Raw genomic sequence first — 16461 nt, 5'->3', positions numbered from 1 at the left:
GATGATAATCTCATACCAATAGGGCGATTATGCAAAATATTAAGTAATACATTTCTAACCATAAATCTGATATGGTAGGTCTACAACAATTGACCAGTCAAAACGATTGGGAATTGTTTAGATTGCACACTAAATTTAAATCTTGACCCCTTACTTTGCTGCTACCCCAATTAGAAATGAATCCTATTTCTAGTTTAATGGAATAACTGCAGCACATTTTCCTCGGACTATACATTCCTTAGATAAGGATGTCTAAGATTGCCCTCTACTTTGCTCCAACAATTTGGAACCCTTTGCATAATGAACTATCCCTTGCTCATACCCTGTAAAACTTTCACAAAAACCTTCCACTGTACCTTACCAACAAAGTTCATATCTATAGCTTTCAGACACCTATCAGGTTCCCTGTCAATTCTTGACTATGACGTTCTGTTTATTCATCAGATGATGTAGTATTGACATGCACATATATTGCAGCTATGTCTCGACCAGCCACGTTCTCTTCCCCAAAACTATCATGTTAAATTGATGATACATGGCAGTCTGTAGGCTGATGTAAGACTTCCTTGTAAGGTCAGGCCTCCTTTTATATAAAGTTTATTTGATTACAGTTCACGTTTGCCAGATAATGCAATTATTGCTTCATGAATTATGTCAACAGGTCTTTCCAAATCATTGACTGCGTACACATTGAGGTTGTTCAATCCTTATGATTTAATGTTAATGTATTGGCAGGATCAAAATAAATGTCAAACTGGATCCCATGTATTTGTTTTATTTACAGCACTTTGTTGCACCTCGGGTTCAGATTCAGCTGGGAAATGAACATACAGGGACCCCTCCTAAAGTGTAAGGAGCCAGGCCTGTAGCACATGTTTGGTACTGGGCCTGCGCACCAGGGAGGGTTTCATTGCAATGGAATTTATTTTAAATATTTGTTATTCCCCTGTTGGTAGACCAGTCCACAATGAAACTAAACCTTGGACCAACGTTTGGTTAGGGCAATTGGCTTTATCAGGATCATTAGGCTTCAAATTTAGTTTGTTTTACGTTATTTGTGTTGTTATGCCAAGCTATAGCTCTCTTCTCCTTTTACATGGAATGCTTGTAGTTTTTGGTATGCTACACAGTGCTACGTTGAGCAATTTTTGGAAGTTAGGATTTTCTTTGTTTAGTTACCCAACCTAAGGTCATATTAACTTTAATGTATGCTTTCAATTTACACCTTCCTTCTACTTGTAGGTTGGTTGCCATCCCCCGACATTTAAGCAGCACTCAAGTTTATGAAAAGAGCCTTGACCGCTAAAGTAATACAAATAATTGGTTATTTATAATGCACCTATACACAATGTTTAGAGGCGCAAAGAAGACTTGCAATTTGGTAACCAGACTCCACACCCCTGTTTGGACCGAAATCTGCATGCTCACTTCTATTAAGAGGACAGGTTTCCTGTAGCTCTGGTCAAGAAGGCTGGGCAAAGCTGCATTATGCAGATTAACTCCCAAAAGTGCCAATCCTCTGCCTAAGAGGAGTCCTGCTCACACCACACTAGACACATCCCCGTAAAGTTCCTAGTAGTTTGGTTTCTTGTGACCAACTTTTAAATGCCTGTGTTTTTTTTTCTTTCTTTCTTTTTCCTTGCCTGCTTTGAAGTTTTTTCTCAGTTACTTTTATGCTGTGCCTGCTTGTTTCCGTTAATCACGTGTTCAGTCTTCAAGCACTTCTATCATGTGGCCAATAATGTCCATTCTCCCACAAACAAGCTATTTTTTTAAATTAATTTTCTCAGCAAAACATACAGGGGAAAGCACACAATAACCATAATCATTATTGCTTGACATTGCAGCAGGACAAACTGACCTTTAAAACATTTCTAATTGTAGGGCACCCTGTAAAGGTCCACCAAGTCGATCGATCACCGCAGGATAGACATTGCGACCATCCCATAAATCTCCCCTACCCATCAACCCACCACCCCCCCCCCCCCATTTACCCAAAACCGTCGCAAACTTTGAACACCCCCTGGCATTGTACACTTGTTTCTCCAAAGCCATGCACATGTCCACCTCGGCCACCGGGGGGGATCCAGAGATCCCCACAGTGGGGCTATGGCTCTCTTAATCAGTCCCAAGGCAACCTCCGAGGAATATTTTCTCATATTTTGAAAGTCCCACCCCCCCTTGTATCCCAAGTAGCACACATATCCCAAGTAGCACACATTTCGGAGGGTATGATAGAATGGGTCTCCAGCCCTAACGCAGTGTAGGCAACAATCGTTGTCAGCCCACCCATATAGCTTGGCCTGTGAATAAAAGACTTGATGTACAATCTTGTACTGGATAAGGCAGAGTTTGGCAGACCTACCAATTTCCCTCAAACATCAGCACTTCGACCCATTCCTCAGTTTCTATGGGGCCATCATCTTTTTCCCATCTGTTTTTAAGGCCGGACAGTTCCCGAAACACCAAAGGCCGATATTACTTGATACAATGTTGATGTGACCTTTTGACTCGATTGCGCTGCAAGTAAGTTTGTCTCCAACAGGGAACACTGTGGGATCTTGCTCCGCTCAGAACCGGGAATTGGGCTCTAACCCCATGCGTCAGCTGCATGTACCTGAAGCTCTCGCCCTTACCCAGGGTAAACCTTTCCTGAAAAGACTCAAAGGAAATTAGACTGCCTCCCTGAATCCCATCTGCCAGATTCACAATCCCGCGTCCCTCCCAATGGCTGAAGTGACCTATCTGAAGAGCTCCGGAAGAAGCGCATTAGCCCTCACGGTATGACTTCGAGTCGGCTTCTCCTTCCAACCAATATGCACTAGTGCCTCGTCCCATACCTGCTGCACGCATTGAGACCTGAGTGGGAGCACCTCTTTCCGCCCTCCCGCCTCCCCCTGCCTAGCATATAAGACCCCATTTATTTCTATAAATACCCGCTTGGATATCGGGAGCAGAGCGTTATGCAGTATATAGAGAAACCTGGATGGGGAAACCATTTTGAAATGGGCTGCCTTGCCCATCGGGCTCGGTGGAAGGGACTGCCAGTGCATGAAATTGAATTTTCCATTAACGGGAGCAAGTTCAGGTCTATAAACTTCGAGAGGTGTTCTCCCAGGTCTATGCCTAGATACCAGAAACCCATCTGAGATATCTGGTACGGGCAGTCCTGTGGAAGTGCTGCACCCTCGCCTTGGATGGGTAAAAGAACTGACTTCTGCCAGTTCCTTTAGGCCACTAGTGCCCTGATGGTCACTTGGTATCCGTGACACCACCTGACATGACACGGCCGGGTTGCCGATATAAATCATTAGGTCATCTGCATATAAAAACATCTTTTCTTCTCCACCCCAGGGACACCTGAAGCTCACCCACTCATTGCTGAACCTGAGCCGCACAGCCAGCGGTTCCACTGCTAGGGTGAAGAACAGGGCGGAAAGAGGGCGATCCTGCCCCGTTCCAGGGTAGAAGTCCTGGAACACACCCCATTAACACACACATCGGCTACTAGCGATTTGTATAGTAACCGCACCCAACTCGGGAAGTTCTCGCAAGCCCATTCTTTCCGTAGCCCCCCACGAGTCCTGCGGATTTGAAGGCTTTTTCAAAATCCACTGACCTGGTGCCAGTAGACCAGCGATAATAGAGGCTTGGCCAAGGGCCAGCTGCACCCTGCGCAAGTGCGAGTGGACTTTGATGGCATAAACTCACTCTGGTCCGGGGTAAACCAAGCAGTCTAACTCCCTGCAGACGTTTTGCCAGGACCCTAGCTGGGATCTTCTTTTCCCCATTTATTAATGATAATGCCCTACAAGGGCACAATATTCTGGTGGCTTGCATGGTTTGGGGAGAACCACTATGTGTGATTTCCTCAATCTTCCGGCAGTGTACCGTCCCTCTTACAAAAACAACCGGTGGAGTGGCCCTCCACTCCAGCCCCCCCCCCCCCACTAATCTCTTCCAGACTTGCACTGGGAAGCCATTCGGGCCTGGGGACTTCCTTGGCTGCAGTTGGGCAATCGCTACCATTAACTCCTCCGAGATCTCTGCTCCTAGCCCCTCTCGCTGCTGTGTCGACAACTGTGCAAGGACTACAGGGTCTGCCTCCCCACCTACACCACTCTGATCCACCTGACGGGGCCCTGTATAAGGGCTCCTAGAACCCCGCAAACGCCTGTGCTATGTCCGCATCCCTTGTCAGAGCCTCGCCATCCTCCCTCAGCAGAGCCTGTACCTGCCTACAACCTTTTCCTCTGCGCTCTAACCACGCAAGCATCTTACCTGCCTTGTGCCCAACTTCATGAATTTGAATACGCCTATGCCAGTGCGCCTCCGTGAACTCTGGGAAACCCAGATAGTATGAGTGCAGTCTCCAAGTGAGTGGGTGATTTGCAGTTCCACCCAGCCGCCATTTCCCCCTCCCCCCGGATCAACACAAACCTTAAACCTCTCACCTCCATGATTGAGAATGTCACCCTCTTAGTATTAGGATCATGGTGCCCCTTGCCCCTCTGGCGAAGTTGGCATGGTAGACCGCTCCGTAATCTGTGCACATTAAGATCTTGCAATGTGTCTCCACCGGGTGGGTTTCAGTAAACCGTGCGAAGTCCGTTGAGTGCCTATTAAGGAGCTGCAATATTAACCATCTCTTAATGCCCAAGAACATCCCATTTACATTCCACGTTAACAACGTGGCGCCCTCCTCCTGTGCCATCCGCCCCTAAACTCCAGATACAAGGCAGAAGCCCCAACCCCCGCCTCCCTCCCAGTCATTCTCGCAAAATATCCATCCTTGAACTCACTGTGCAAAGATCCGCCCGCCAAGCAATATGAAATCAATAACCATAACATCACCAACACCCCCCACCCTCTACTTCTCCCCAACTGAAGCACCTGTCTCCCTGGGCCCATGGGCAACCTGCACTAGCCAACTAACTCCACATTGAGCGGAGCACCTGGTAATTCATCAACAAGCCCAAACTAAGCTTATCCCAGACCTCATGCACTCCAGAGACCAATTCTCTAGAGTCGCTGCACCCTAATGTTTCAAAATGGGGCGTGCCTGACACCACCTGTCATCGCCATTCATCCCTCCTCCCCTCGGTCCATTGTCCCGCCCGCATCTTCAGAGGAATCGGATCCTGTGAATGTAGCGGGCGGATGACGCGGTTTGTTTCGATTCCTGGTGGCTGCGTCTCTTTCCGTGACGTACGGGCCATCGCCGGCTAAATGTTTGTTTCGTACCACTCCCACGCCTCCCTATGGTGTGCTGAAGAGTGCCTTTTCCCCGTTGTATACACAATTGCGAGGGGAAGAAGAGTGTGTATTTAATGCTGCAGGAGAGTAGTTTCTGCTTGACCGGGTCGAAGCACTGCCCTGCACGCTGCACCTCCCATTGTGTAGTCTGGGAAAGAAGCCAATGCAGGAGCTGTTGTATGTGATTGGGCAGGTCGCCCTTGCCATCTGCAGGATGGTGTCTCTGTCCCTAAAGTTTAGAAGCCTTGTGATGACAGTACGTGCGTAGGCTCCTGGCACTGGCCTTCCTGTTGGCCCTCTCTACAGAAAAGAAATTGGAGAGTTTCATTAGTGCCATAAGTTCCACCAGCCACTGCCCTTTTAGAGTTCCATGCTGTGCCCCTCCACATTCTCCGGCAGCCCCAGGATTCAGAGGTTTTTCCGCCTCGACCTCTCCTCACTATCCTCTGCACTCCAAGACTTAGGTTTCTGGGATACCAAAGTGAGTTGTTTCTCCATTTTCCTTATGGCATCCTCTGTGTCTGATATGCGCTGCTCCGCCTCACCTACTCTTGATGACCACATACGGACATCCTGCCGCAGAAAAGAGACCGCTGATGCCAGTCCATCAATCATTTCTTCCACAGATGACCGGTACTGTGCAATTGCCCCCATGATATTGTTTAGTGAGATGACCGAGCCCTGTGTCGGATTCTCCATTTGGGCACTGTTCTTTGCATTGGGCCGCACTGCTGCAAGACTGCTCACCTCAAAATGGTCTATTTTGCTCTGCTGCAAATCCTTTTTGCTTTTTTTCTTTCATCATTTTTTGGACGAGTTGGGGGTGGCAGGCCCTTCCAGGCCGGTACTCCCTGGTCTCGCACCCACTCCCCTGTGATGGCCACCCGGCACAGCCCCCTTACGATCCCTTCTGCTCAGGAGAGCAGTCGGCGCTGTGACTGCACTACTCGCACCTCCATCCTTGGCTGCTGTCAGACCCCACCCTCTGCCCTGGTGCGGGCAGGGTTGGCTCTCGGCCGCGTCACTTCATCTCATGTCTGCTGGTCCCCAAGGGACACCTCCTACCTTGTCTCAGCATCTATGTTGGGGTCCACTGCCTCACTCTTTTGCTGTGGACCAGTGGTCTTGTTGCAGGGGTCAGCCAGGTCTGTCTCAGCCCTGCACGTATTCCCTCTGCCGGGTGAGTCTTCCTAGGGTTAGTGGTACGGGGGAGGCCCCCACACACACAAACAGGCCTGCTCCTCTGCACAGTCCTTGTCAAACAGTATGCCCCACTTTATGTCTGTAGCAACGAGTCCCCACTGCAACCTAGGCTTGCCCACGTTGCTTATGCTGTGTCCACAACTTGGTGTCCCTGTGCTACAGGCCCCGGGCACACTCCCTCCTCACCTTAGTGCTGCCTGGGGGGGTTTCCGGACAGAGGGGGATATACCTGTTCCATTGGAGGCGCCGACCTTTGCATGCATCAGAGCAGGCATTCTGTTCCTGTCCCTCCTCACACCCCACAGGCTAGCGGTTACAGAGATGTTCCGGTGATAAAAGGGTGGGAGCCGCCCTCTCTTCTACGTTTCTCCTTCACAGTTGCTGGGTATTGAGCTCTCACTATTGAGCCCCCTTCCCGATGCTGGGGTGCTTCCAAGACGTGTGCAGCCCGTGCTGCAATTATGCGCCGCTGGGCTCCGGTCCTAGGTGTATGCCGCGTATGCTTGCGGCCGCCACAGCCTGATGCCTGTAATACTTTTACTTGCCCTGTGTGACGGTGCCTGTTTCTCAGCCCCCTAGTTCTCTGGCTCTGACGTTGCCGGCACCCGGAGGGGGGGTGGGGGGGGAGCTGACACTGCAGAGGCCTGCTAGTCTACCACAAGTCCCCAGCAAGATGGCGGCTGCTTCCGTGCTGTCTTTACTGACTTCAACGCAATCTGCTCGTTCCTGCACTTCCTCACTTCGGATTCCGTCGGGGGTACATCAGATGATTGCTGGCACCTTCCCATGCACAGCTAGGACCATTGTGCCCACTTCTAGCAGCGTATTTTCTGCAGGATTATAGCGGCTTCACGCAGTGACGGAGACCTACGACTTCATCCGCTTCTGCTCAGCAGCACCCCCATACAAGCTATATATTTAAAGTATGTTGTTGAGGCCATAGCATCAGTCATGCTATCTGCCCTTAAAACCGACATAAACGTGGGCCCTGGCAGTGGATTCATAAATATGTCTAAGAATGATGAGGGGGAAGGACTTTGTGAAGGGCTGGGGAAGAGCAGCACCAAGGGAGGAGGAGGATGATGATGATGATGATGACGACATTCATTTTAAACCAGGTTCTGGGTTGATTTTTGGGGGCCGGGGGGGGGCTGGGGGCAGGACAAACTTTGAGCATGGTTAAGATTGCAAGTCTGTCTGCTAACAATGTTTTTTGAACCGAAGGGCAATCTTGGATCTATTGCGTATGATTTTGCCCTTGCGTTTGATTCTGGCGTTATAGAATTAGTACGACCTATGGATATAGTTCACTTTCGACATTGTGGCATCAAGGGCAATTAATTCAACATGCCCTAAATACAATTGGGGTATGAGGCCTCCAGGGTTATCGTGGAATTAAATGCCATAATCCATCTAACATCAATAGGTTTAGCGGTATGACTGGTGACCTTCCAAGACCCCAATAAGAATCACTCGCTATTGCAATTACTCAATAAGTAAGAAGACCCACTTTTTTACATAATGCTAGGGAGGTACCACATGAGACGAATCATAAATCTGAAGATTGGTTCTGGCTAGCAGGTACCCTACAACCACTCATCTTGCGTAGACCCTAACGAGAACAATAACTTGAGGATGCTCTCATGGAACACCAGAGGTCATGCTCCCTATTTGGAGGTGGGGGACTGACTGACTGACTTACTAGAGGAATTTGCTATTGTCCCGTTACAGGAGACTTGGGCTACGGTCCCACTTATATTTGATGGTCGACGGTCATGCAATTCCATTCCTAAAAATGTAAGTTGTTACATAAGGCAGAATTGCTACTGAACACTGCATTGTCCCCATGCTTTACGGTAAAGGTTAGTGTTTCTAAATCTCATAGTGTTAATTATATTCTGTTTTGTTGGGGGAAGATGCATCATAATGACACATGAACACTTTTGAAAATGTAGTTAAAGCCAAATGCTTTTGATGACAAACCTGTGACCTGCTGGTTGCATACATCTGTGAAACTGACGCTCTACCAATAAGCTGATTTCCCCGCCCCCCCATCAACTCCCCCAATTCCTTGACATTCTAGTTTATCAATCTGCTGCTTTTATACAAGCTACCCTGAAAGTGAAATGGCCGCAAACTCATTTGCCACCTAGTTTGCCCAGTTCTCTTCCTGCTATGCGATCCACTCTGCTTAGTCTTTTACTTTATTTCCTCTTACATAATGAATACACAAAGCTAAAGGGAAGTTTCTGAAGTAGTGATCAATAGTTCGATCCAGTCTGTACATCTACAGATATACCACAATAACGCACATTGTTAGCCTACAGAGCTCTCTATAATTATGATTGAATTATATATTAGCATCTGCGGGAGAGCTGGTCAAACTGTTTTCATGGTCTTTTTTTAAAAAAAATAAAAATTAATATCCATTTATTTGTGTCCATTCATGCAGCAATTTTTAAATGCTCAACCAGGGATCGCAAAGTCTACTCGGCCACTCGCATAGTCAAGTAGATTTATTGAAGTGCAAGTACCATTTTCAGGGAATGTTTGATGCTTTAAGTTAGTATTAACTTTGTTGGTGTGGCAGCAGTGTGCCAAACAGATTGGGTTTGTAGAGAGATGCACCATTTTAATGGAAATACATTTACATTTTTTGCTAACCATTGCCATGGGTCGAGTGTCTTAGGTCGAATAGGTAAACTAAGTTACTCGAACTGCAGGTCTAATGGAATTTTAAATAAGCTGCAAGCCATGACTCAGATCACTAATGTCTTGTCTTCCGCGGACACAAACATGCTGGATTGTTGCTCTGTTTATGTCTTGGGTGCAAATAACTTCTGTTGACAAACATATGTACCGCATTGCTAATCAAATGGGCTTGTTTGCTAATCAAGAACATTTTGATTAGCAAACTCTGTTAATCAATTTTTGAAAACTAATTTATGCCTTGCAACTGGGGGATTCCTGCAGCTACCATGAAATAGACCATAAAGGGCGCAAATGGCTTAATTTCACAATGTCCACCACTTTGCTATTGTCTACGGCAGAAAAACTGGGGATTTTCCTGGGGCTTTTACTAGCATCGGCCAGATTTCTCCTTCTATAGATCATTGCTTAATTCTATCCCGATGATTCCATGATGTATCTAAGTTTGCGATTGATTTATGAGTGACCACTCCCGCTAATTATTAGTTTTAGATATACTGATGATAGTGAAGATTCTTGCTTGGCTGTAGAAATAAATGAAGCTACCAACTGTGTAACGTGGAATTCAGTAAAACTTAATCAAGCCCGTACATTTATCTGAGAACAGCAGAAATGATTAGTAACGTCTACCAAAATGAATGGGTACTTGGTACAGGATCTGGGTTGGCAATGGATGCAGTTAGTATCTTTGGTAAATCAGCCGCCAAAATTGCTGCACTTTGCTTTCCGATTATGCCAGCAACAAAAAAATGGGATCTCCAAATATTTCCCTTATGAGCCTAGAAATCCTAAAAACAAAAGAGGATTTTAGAGTGAGAAAGGAAAGAAGTTGCTTAAGAAGAGTAAGGCATTGTGATGTACTTATTGAAGAAATTGTACTGCAGATAAAACAACGGAAAACAAACTATAGAAGATGGCTCCGAAGATCTAGACAAAGAAAAAAGGTTGAACATTGCAGGTACAACGGGAGACCAGCAGGAATTTTGGAAGTTGGCCAATGGCCCTAATGTAATATGTAAAACGATGTGTGGGGCATCTGCTAGCTCTTGGGTGTCTTATACCAAAGCCCCTTTTGGTAAACCTTTTGAATGCTGTGTTTCAGTCCCAGGAAGTGACTGAAACATGGGGCTGCAACATCTGTGTAGAAGATCTAGGGCCCCAGGAAAGGATGGGCTGTGTAAGGTCATAAAGAAGATTAATTCCATTAAGTGGAGCCAAATCTTGCTTCCAATATTTGTTTTTGGCAGAATTAACAAGATTCCGGCCACTTGGCAAGAAAGTATTCTCGTATTTTGGTGATGTTGGATGCCCCTTCGAAATTATTGGCCATAGTCCTCTTACTTGAGCTGTCACAATGGGTAGAGCAGGCAAAGATCCTTACATTCAATCAAATAGGTTTTCGAAAAATCTTTACAACACTGGATAACATTCTGTCATTGACAACCATTCTTTTGGTATATGTATGTACAAAATGTGGACAGCGGCGTTCCGTGTTCGATACTGTGGATAGAAATATTTTATAAATTTGCTGCATGAGGTATTCCTTCTGGTCTTTTAAGTATGATTACTTTACCAACACTTTGGTGAGGGTTAGAATCCAAGCTGGAATTCTTACTGAAGCCATACCGAAATATGCAGGTTTAAAGCGGGGTTGTATTTTAGCATCCCTACTGTTTAACTTGTATTTGGCGGAGCCACCTACAGGAGTCCGACGCCTGTCCACCCACATTAGGGGATACGAAAGTATTGTGGTTCGGATACGTGGATGACCTGTTGCTGGATAAGGCTCCTTGTGGCCTACAATCGTCATCGGTTAAAACTAGCTGGTTTTTCTCAGCTACATAAGTTAAAAATCAACATTCGCAAATCCAAGTTAATGGGATTTTAAAACACTGATTATGACCTTTAGTGGACTCTGGATGGTGCCTCTTTGGAATTCATGACAACTTTATAAATGTTTGGGACTGGTCACTGATAATCGAGAAATTTAGAACTCTTGGAAACCACTGTCAATCAACTTGTGTGCAGTATTAAGATTTTCTCCAAACACCATTCAGGCTACTCTAAATTAAAGTCTTGCAGGCCAAAATCACTTAGAAATTGCTTATGGGCAGAAATCTGGGCCTGTTAAAAATGAAAACCTTTTTTAAAAAAGAATCTCTGCAATTGGAAGAATTGAAGCATGTGCTCTCAAATCGATCTTAAAACTTTTTTTTTGCCTGTCACATTAAAACAATGGATTATACCATTAAATACAAAATGCTGGAGCTATGGGTAGATATTGGCAAATGTGCAGTAGGGTTCCTTGCTATACTTCACAAGCAATGTTGGATTTATTGCAGTGAGGAATGTCGTGGAAGAGACTGCCATCTGGGGACGCGCACTAAAAATGTACTTTAAAGCAATTACGATGGCAAGATTAAAAAGGATATTAAAAGAACTGTTTGCGATCAATAAAATCCCATATCTAGTAATCTGGGCACCAAAGCCTGTAGCTTTGATTACATTTCCACTAATACAGATCAAAAATGTATGCCCTCTTACTTTTTTCCAAACTCCTATGTACGCACTGATTGTGTGTTTTTAATTGAGTGAACACCTTTGAAGTAATGGGGGTTAGACGGGGCATAACCAGGCTTGGACGTACTTGTAGATTCTGTAATATGGGTGGAATCGAAACTAGGCAACCTATTTTTGAAGATCAGGGAAGAAATCCTTTGCTGGCAGTGGGCTGACCATATATATATATCAAATCGAGGTCTAAAGGACACATCTGCTTAGAATGAGTGGCGAACATCTACCACCTTGCAAAAATATGGGCTGAGATCAAAATCTCTTTGAACAACCTGAATGTAGGTTCCAACATGGTGCAATGAACCTTGGGTGCGGTGGCCCCAAGAATGAATTTAGGTTTCATGGAAGAAATTTTCATGGAGTTTTGGCACTTAAGAGTGGATGAAATGATTACTGCTCTCCTCCGCTCCCCCATCCTCCCGTCTTCTCTCACCTCCCCTCCCTCCCCTAACCCCCTTTTCTCCCGCCCTCCCTTTCTCTCCCCTCTTGAAAAGGGGGTGAAGAGAGGAATGTAGCGTGAGCCGTCCCTTCACTGAACAGGGTAACTTAAATGGCAAGTTGCTATACAAGTGTCATAGTAAATTGCTATGCAACGCTACTTATTTTATGCCTTGGCAAGTGATTATTCGTGGATTTTGTGCTTGTTGTAGGGTGTCAATTGGGGGCTGAGCTGAGAGAGCGGTGGCCGGAGGGTGTACCCTTGCTTTAAATCTGCATGCCAGCAATGTAGGCCATTATGCAAAATGATAACGCAAAAAACTTTCTAGATGTGTTCTGTCATTTAATGTTTGACTATTGTAAGTAATTGGTATATTCTTTAACTGTATTTCAGCACATTTGTCTGCCCTACAGAAATAATAGCCTTTTCTGACAGAATTGAAGAGTTCCGATCTATAAACACTGAAGTAGTAGCATGTTCTGTGGATTCACAATTTACCCATTTGGCATGGTAAGTAACTTGCTTTCATAATTTAAATAATTAACATTGAATGGTCTTTCAAGTGCATATTGTCCCTTGAATATGATTGTCCTCAATGTGCTTTAAGGTTTGAATGGCTGAAATGAAATAATCGTTCTAAAGTCTTGTTTAAATCTGGATTAGTACAGGTGAGTGGTTAGATGCAATTCTGTTGCTGCTATATACTCCTCCAACACAGCACATGCATGCTTCCAAGGAAGGTTCCACATGTCCATACCATGACGTCCAATTTTGAAAATGCCCCCTGATGAAATGCTCCATACTACAATCTATTTTGCCGAGGAGCTGCTTTTTGAACAAATGCCTTTTGAGCGTCTCCGCTGTTGAAGTCCAAATACTAGCATGTTCCTAACTCCACACACTGCACTGTTTAATGATGTGGAGGGACAAGATAATGATGAAGCAAACGCTGACCGTGTTAGCTGCTTCTTGTGTCCATCCAACAATCCATAGTTTTAGTGCCCCCCCCCCCCGTCCCCTCTTCTGGCCATTGTGAGTTACCCTCTTAACCTACCTCTCCTCTTCCCTCTAGCTAAAACGTTTTCCCTTGCCTCTAACCTTTCTCTGCCTTCACTCTAGCACTTCACCTATCATGGCGACATCCCTAACACAGCTGGCCATACCACCTACCTGCACTTTAAACATATGTTATGATATATTTATAGAGCGCCCGGTTAACAACAAAGGCATCATGGTGCTAAACCTGCAAGAAAAAGGTGGGAAGGGTCTAGAAAATGAGGTTTTCAACGACTAATCCTCTTCAATGGTTTTCAAAATGTGAGAAATAGAGTTCCATAGCTGAGCTGCAGCCGCTGAGGGAGAAAGGCCACCTACACGCGAAGCCTTAAAACGAGGTACAGAGACTAGTGTCGGCTGAGCAAAGTGCCAGAGACGAAAGTATACGGTTGAAATTTTGCCTGCAGGTATTCGGCTCCAGAGCCATAAAATGCGCAGTCGACCTAATGCTTTCAATTGAACACGCTTGACAACAGGGAGCCAGTGAAGATGGTGGAGTACCGGGGGGGAAATATGAGTGTGCCTAGGCGTAGAGGTTCTCAGGTTTATTATGGCAGAAACTTAGCACATCTTCGCACCCGGGAAACGTTGCTTTTCAATCGGGTGGCTGGAACAGCAGGCGAGAATACACAATCCCCGCCCACTGTTCAGCTGCCAGAGGCCCTTCCCCGGGTGGTAATTTTATTTTTCGGTTTTTTTTCTTTCTAATGTGGGTAGGCAATCTCCCCAACCCCCTTTGCCTGCAGTACCGGATCCTTGCACTCGGGTCCCTTCTCCGATGACAGTGGCCATTTTGGAACATGTTTTCCATGTCCGCCGTCATCTGAAAAGTGGCCGAGTCCATTTTAATGGCAGTGGGCCATATTTTTGTGGGTTTTTTCTTTCTCTCCACCCCCTCCCCCCCTCCGCCACCTCCCCAACTTCCCTGACGGGAGAAAGGCTTCCGCCCGAGTTCAAATCCCATCGGATGAAGGGGGGGGTGGGGGCTGGAAACTATCTGCACCCCGGTCAATCCCGGGTTGCAAAGAGCTTTCACCTCCTTGCTGCGGGACAGACATGAGATCAACGGCCCGCCAGCCTGAGCTTTGGTAGGGCTAAGCTGCGCGGACTGTTAAACACCATGTCCAATCCCCATAGCCGGGGCTTAAAAGCTATAACTAGTTCAGAAGTGCTTTAAGAGTAGCTTAGGTTATTTCTGGTTGTAATTGATAGGCTCTTGTGTATTCCACCGATGTTTCGATTGTGGGTATGTAAGTTGCCAGTATTTGCATATGTGCCTAAGCATATGATTTTATTTTTAAGGATAAATACACCACGAAAACAAGGCGGTCTTGGACCAATGAAGATACCACTTCTTTCAGATTTAACCCATCAGATATCAAAGGATTATGGGGTTTACCTGGAAGACCAGGGGCACACCCTCAGGTACAGTACTGCTTTATTGCATGTTGCAAGCTAACTTAAGATAACATTTTATGAGAGTAACTGATTCGATGTGTTGCTATTGTTAGGTAGATTTTCCTTCTTGAGTGAAATTCTCCTCCACTTTGTGAGTTTCCCCCAGCATTTTTTTTGTTTTGCTTGACTATTGGATTTTTGGACTGATTTTTCCTGAGTGAGTGGGGACCTTTTTCGACACTCGCTCCTCCTTTTACTTTGACCCTGGCAACCCTTTTTACCTCTTTTTGGTACTTTTATATGGAGTTATGCTTTCCTCCAACTTTTCTGGACTCTAACTTTTACTGTTGCAGCACACAGCAATTTTTGTGAAGTGTTGGAGGCTCTTAGAGCTTCCATTTTTCTTTTATGTGTTAAACAAGGTTATACCAAGACAGAGGAATACATTTTGTCCCACCTGTATTTTATTTTTCGAGATCACACCCCACCATAAGTGGAGTGCCGAGGGGAAACAATGTCTGCCTTTTTTTTTTTTTCTTTCTTGGTTCTACTGTAACCTTGTGGTTACTGTGAGAAGATAATCAGACGGGCTAGTGGCAGTGTACCTTTGTACACAAGTTTTTGTAAACGTTTCACAGGCTGTCTTTGCAGCTACGGTAAGGGACACCATTTACCTAAAATGGTGGCTGTACTTTTTTTAAGCCATGTTCTCGATCACTTGTCCTTGCTTTATCCTCTGTAAAACCTAGCTGGGTGGAGGAGGTTTAATGGGTCTTTTGTCTTTGGCAGCCTGTAAAGACTCTCGGAGTGTCTGAAAGGAGAGGAAGTTTGGGGGGTGACTGCAGTGTGCCTGCCTGGAGCAAGTTTGCAGTGGGAGGCTGGCTGTCGCCACTGGACAGCCAGCCCCCAAGTTTGAATGGTGATTGGTGTATTCAGCTGGTCCTGGATAAATCCGAGGGTCCTGGTCGGCCACTGGAACCAAGATTCCAATGAAGGACATCTGCAGCCACTTCCAATGACTACCGGTGCTGTCGCATCCTCTCTGCAATAGAGAAGCCCCAAAGAGGACGACTTCCTCCTTTGGGCTTAACCAGCCCCAAGACAAATTGTGTTTACGCCCTCCCTGGAAGAGCTGCGACCTCCAACGGCCGCAATTCACCAATAGCCAGGGTCCTATCCCATTCTGCGGTGCAGTGTCTTCCCGAGGTTTAGTCAAACTTTGTAGGCACCCTTCTGGAACTCCTGAGACTGAATGCAGCTCCTGAAAGTGCTGTCGTCGGAGACAGGACTGAGAATTCAAGCAAAGTCTGCCACTCGACAACTGGCCTTCAACTGACCCTTGAAAGGCGCCAATGAGCCAGTACTGCAAAGATACTCTGTTGGGCATCCGACCACACAGAGCAACTGTCGGATCCACTACAAGTTCTTCATTCACACCCTCTGGACCAACCTGCTGCATCAACTTTGCTTAAAGGTATTGTCTTGCTCCTAGTTACTTCCTTGGAGCATTGCTTGGTTGATCCTGTGCTTCTAGGGGCTGCAGATAGCTGCATCTCCCACCCCTCCAGGGCCTACTTTGAGCTACATTGGGGTTGACAACCCATTGTGCTCTACCTTACCTTAGAACACTTGTCCATGTGGTAATCCGGCTAGGGAAACTGTACATTTCCTTGCCCTGTGAAACCTGACTGATGCCAAAATGCAAACCTGAAGCTAGAGTCTGCTTCTTTGATCTCGGAACTCTTGCCATGTCTTCTCAGGCCTTTGTCACTGGTGTTCCAATGTCCCATTTAACTTTGTGAGACTCGCCCAAGACGGGGTTGGAT

The 16461-nt window shown here is 46.1% G+C and overlaps 1 protein-coding gene across 1 annotated transcript in view; it reads left to right on the top strand.

The window, feature by feature from the left end:
* Window positions 1-16461, top strand: part of PRDX4 (peroxiredoxin 4) — a 136697-nt gene that overhangs the window by 17303 nt on the left and 102933 nt on the right. The window contains exons 3-4 of the mRNA XM_069639822.1: window positions 12575-12691; window positions 14540-14662. Coding sequence (XP_069495923.1) covers window positions 12575-12691; window positions 14540-14662 — 240 coding nt within the window. The remainder of the gene's footprint in view (window positions 1-12574; window positions 12692-14539; window positions 14663-16461) is intronic.

This window comes from Ambystoma mexicanum, chromosome 7q, assembly GCF_040938575.1.
Source record: "Ambystoma mexicanum isolate Mex_15411 chromosome 7q, UKY_AmexF1_1, whole genome shotgun sequence".
Classification (NCBI taxonomy): domain Eukaryota; kingdom Metazoa; phylum Chordata; class Amphibia; order Caudata; family Ambystomatidae; genus Ambystoma; species Ambystoma mexicanum.
This window is presented reverse-complemented; position numbering and strand designations above follow the sequence as displayed.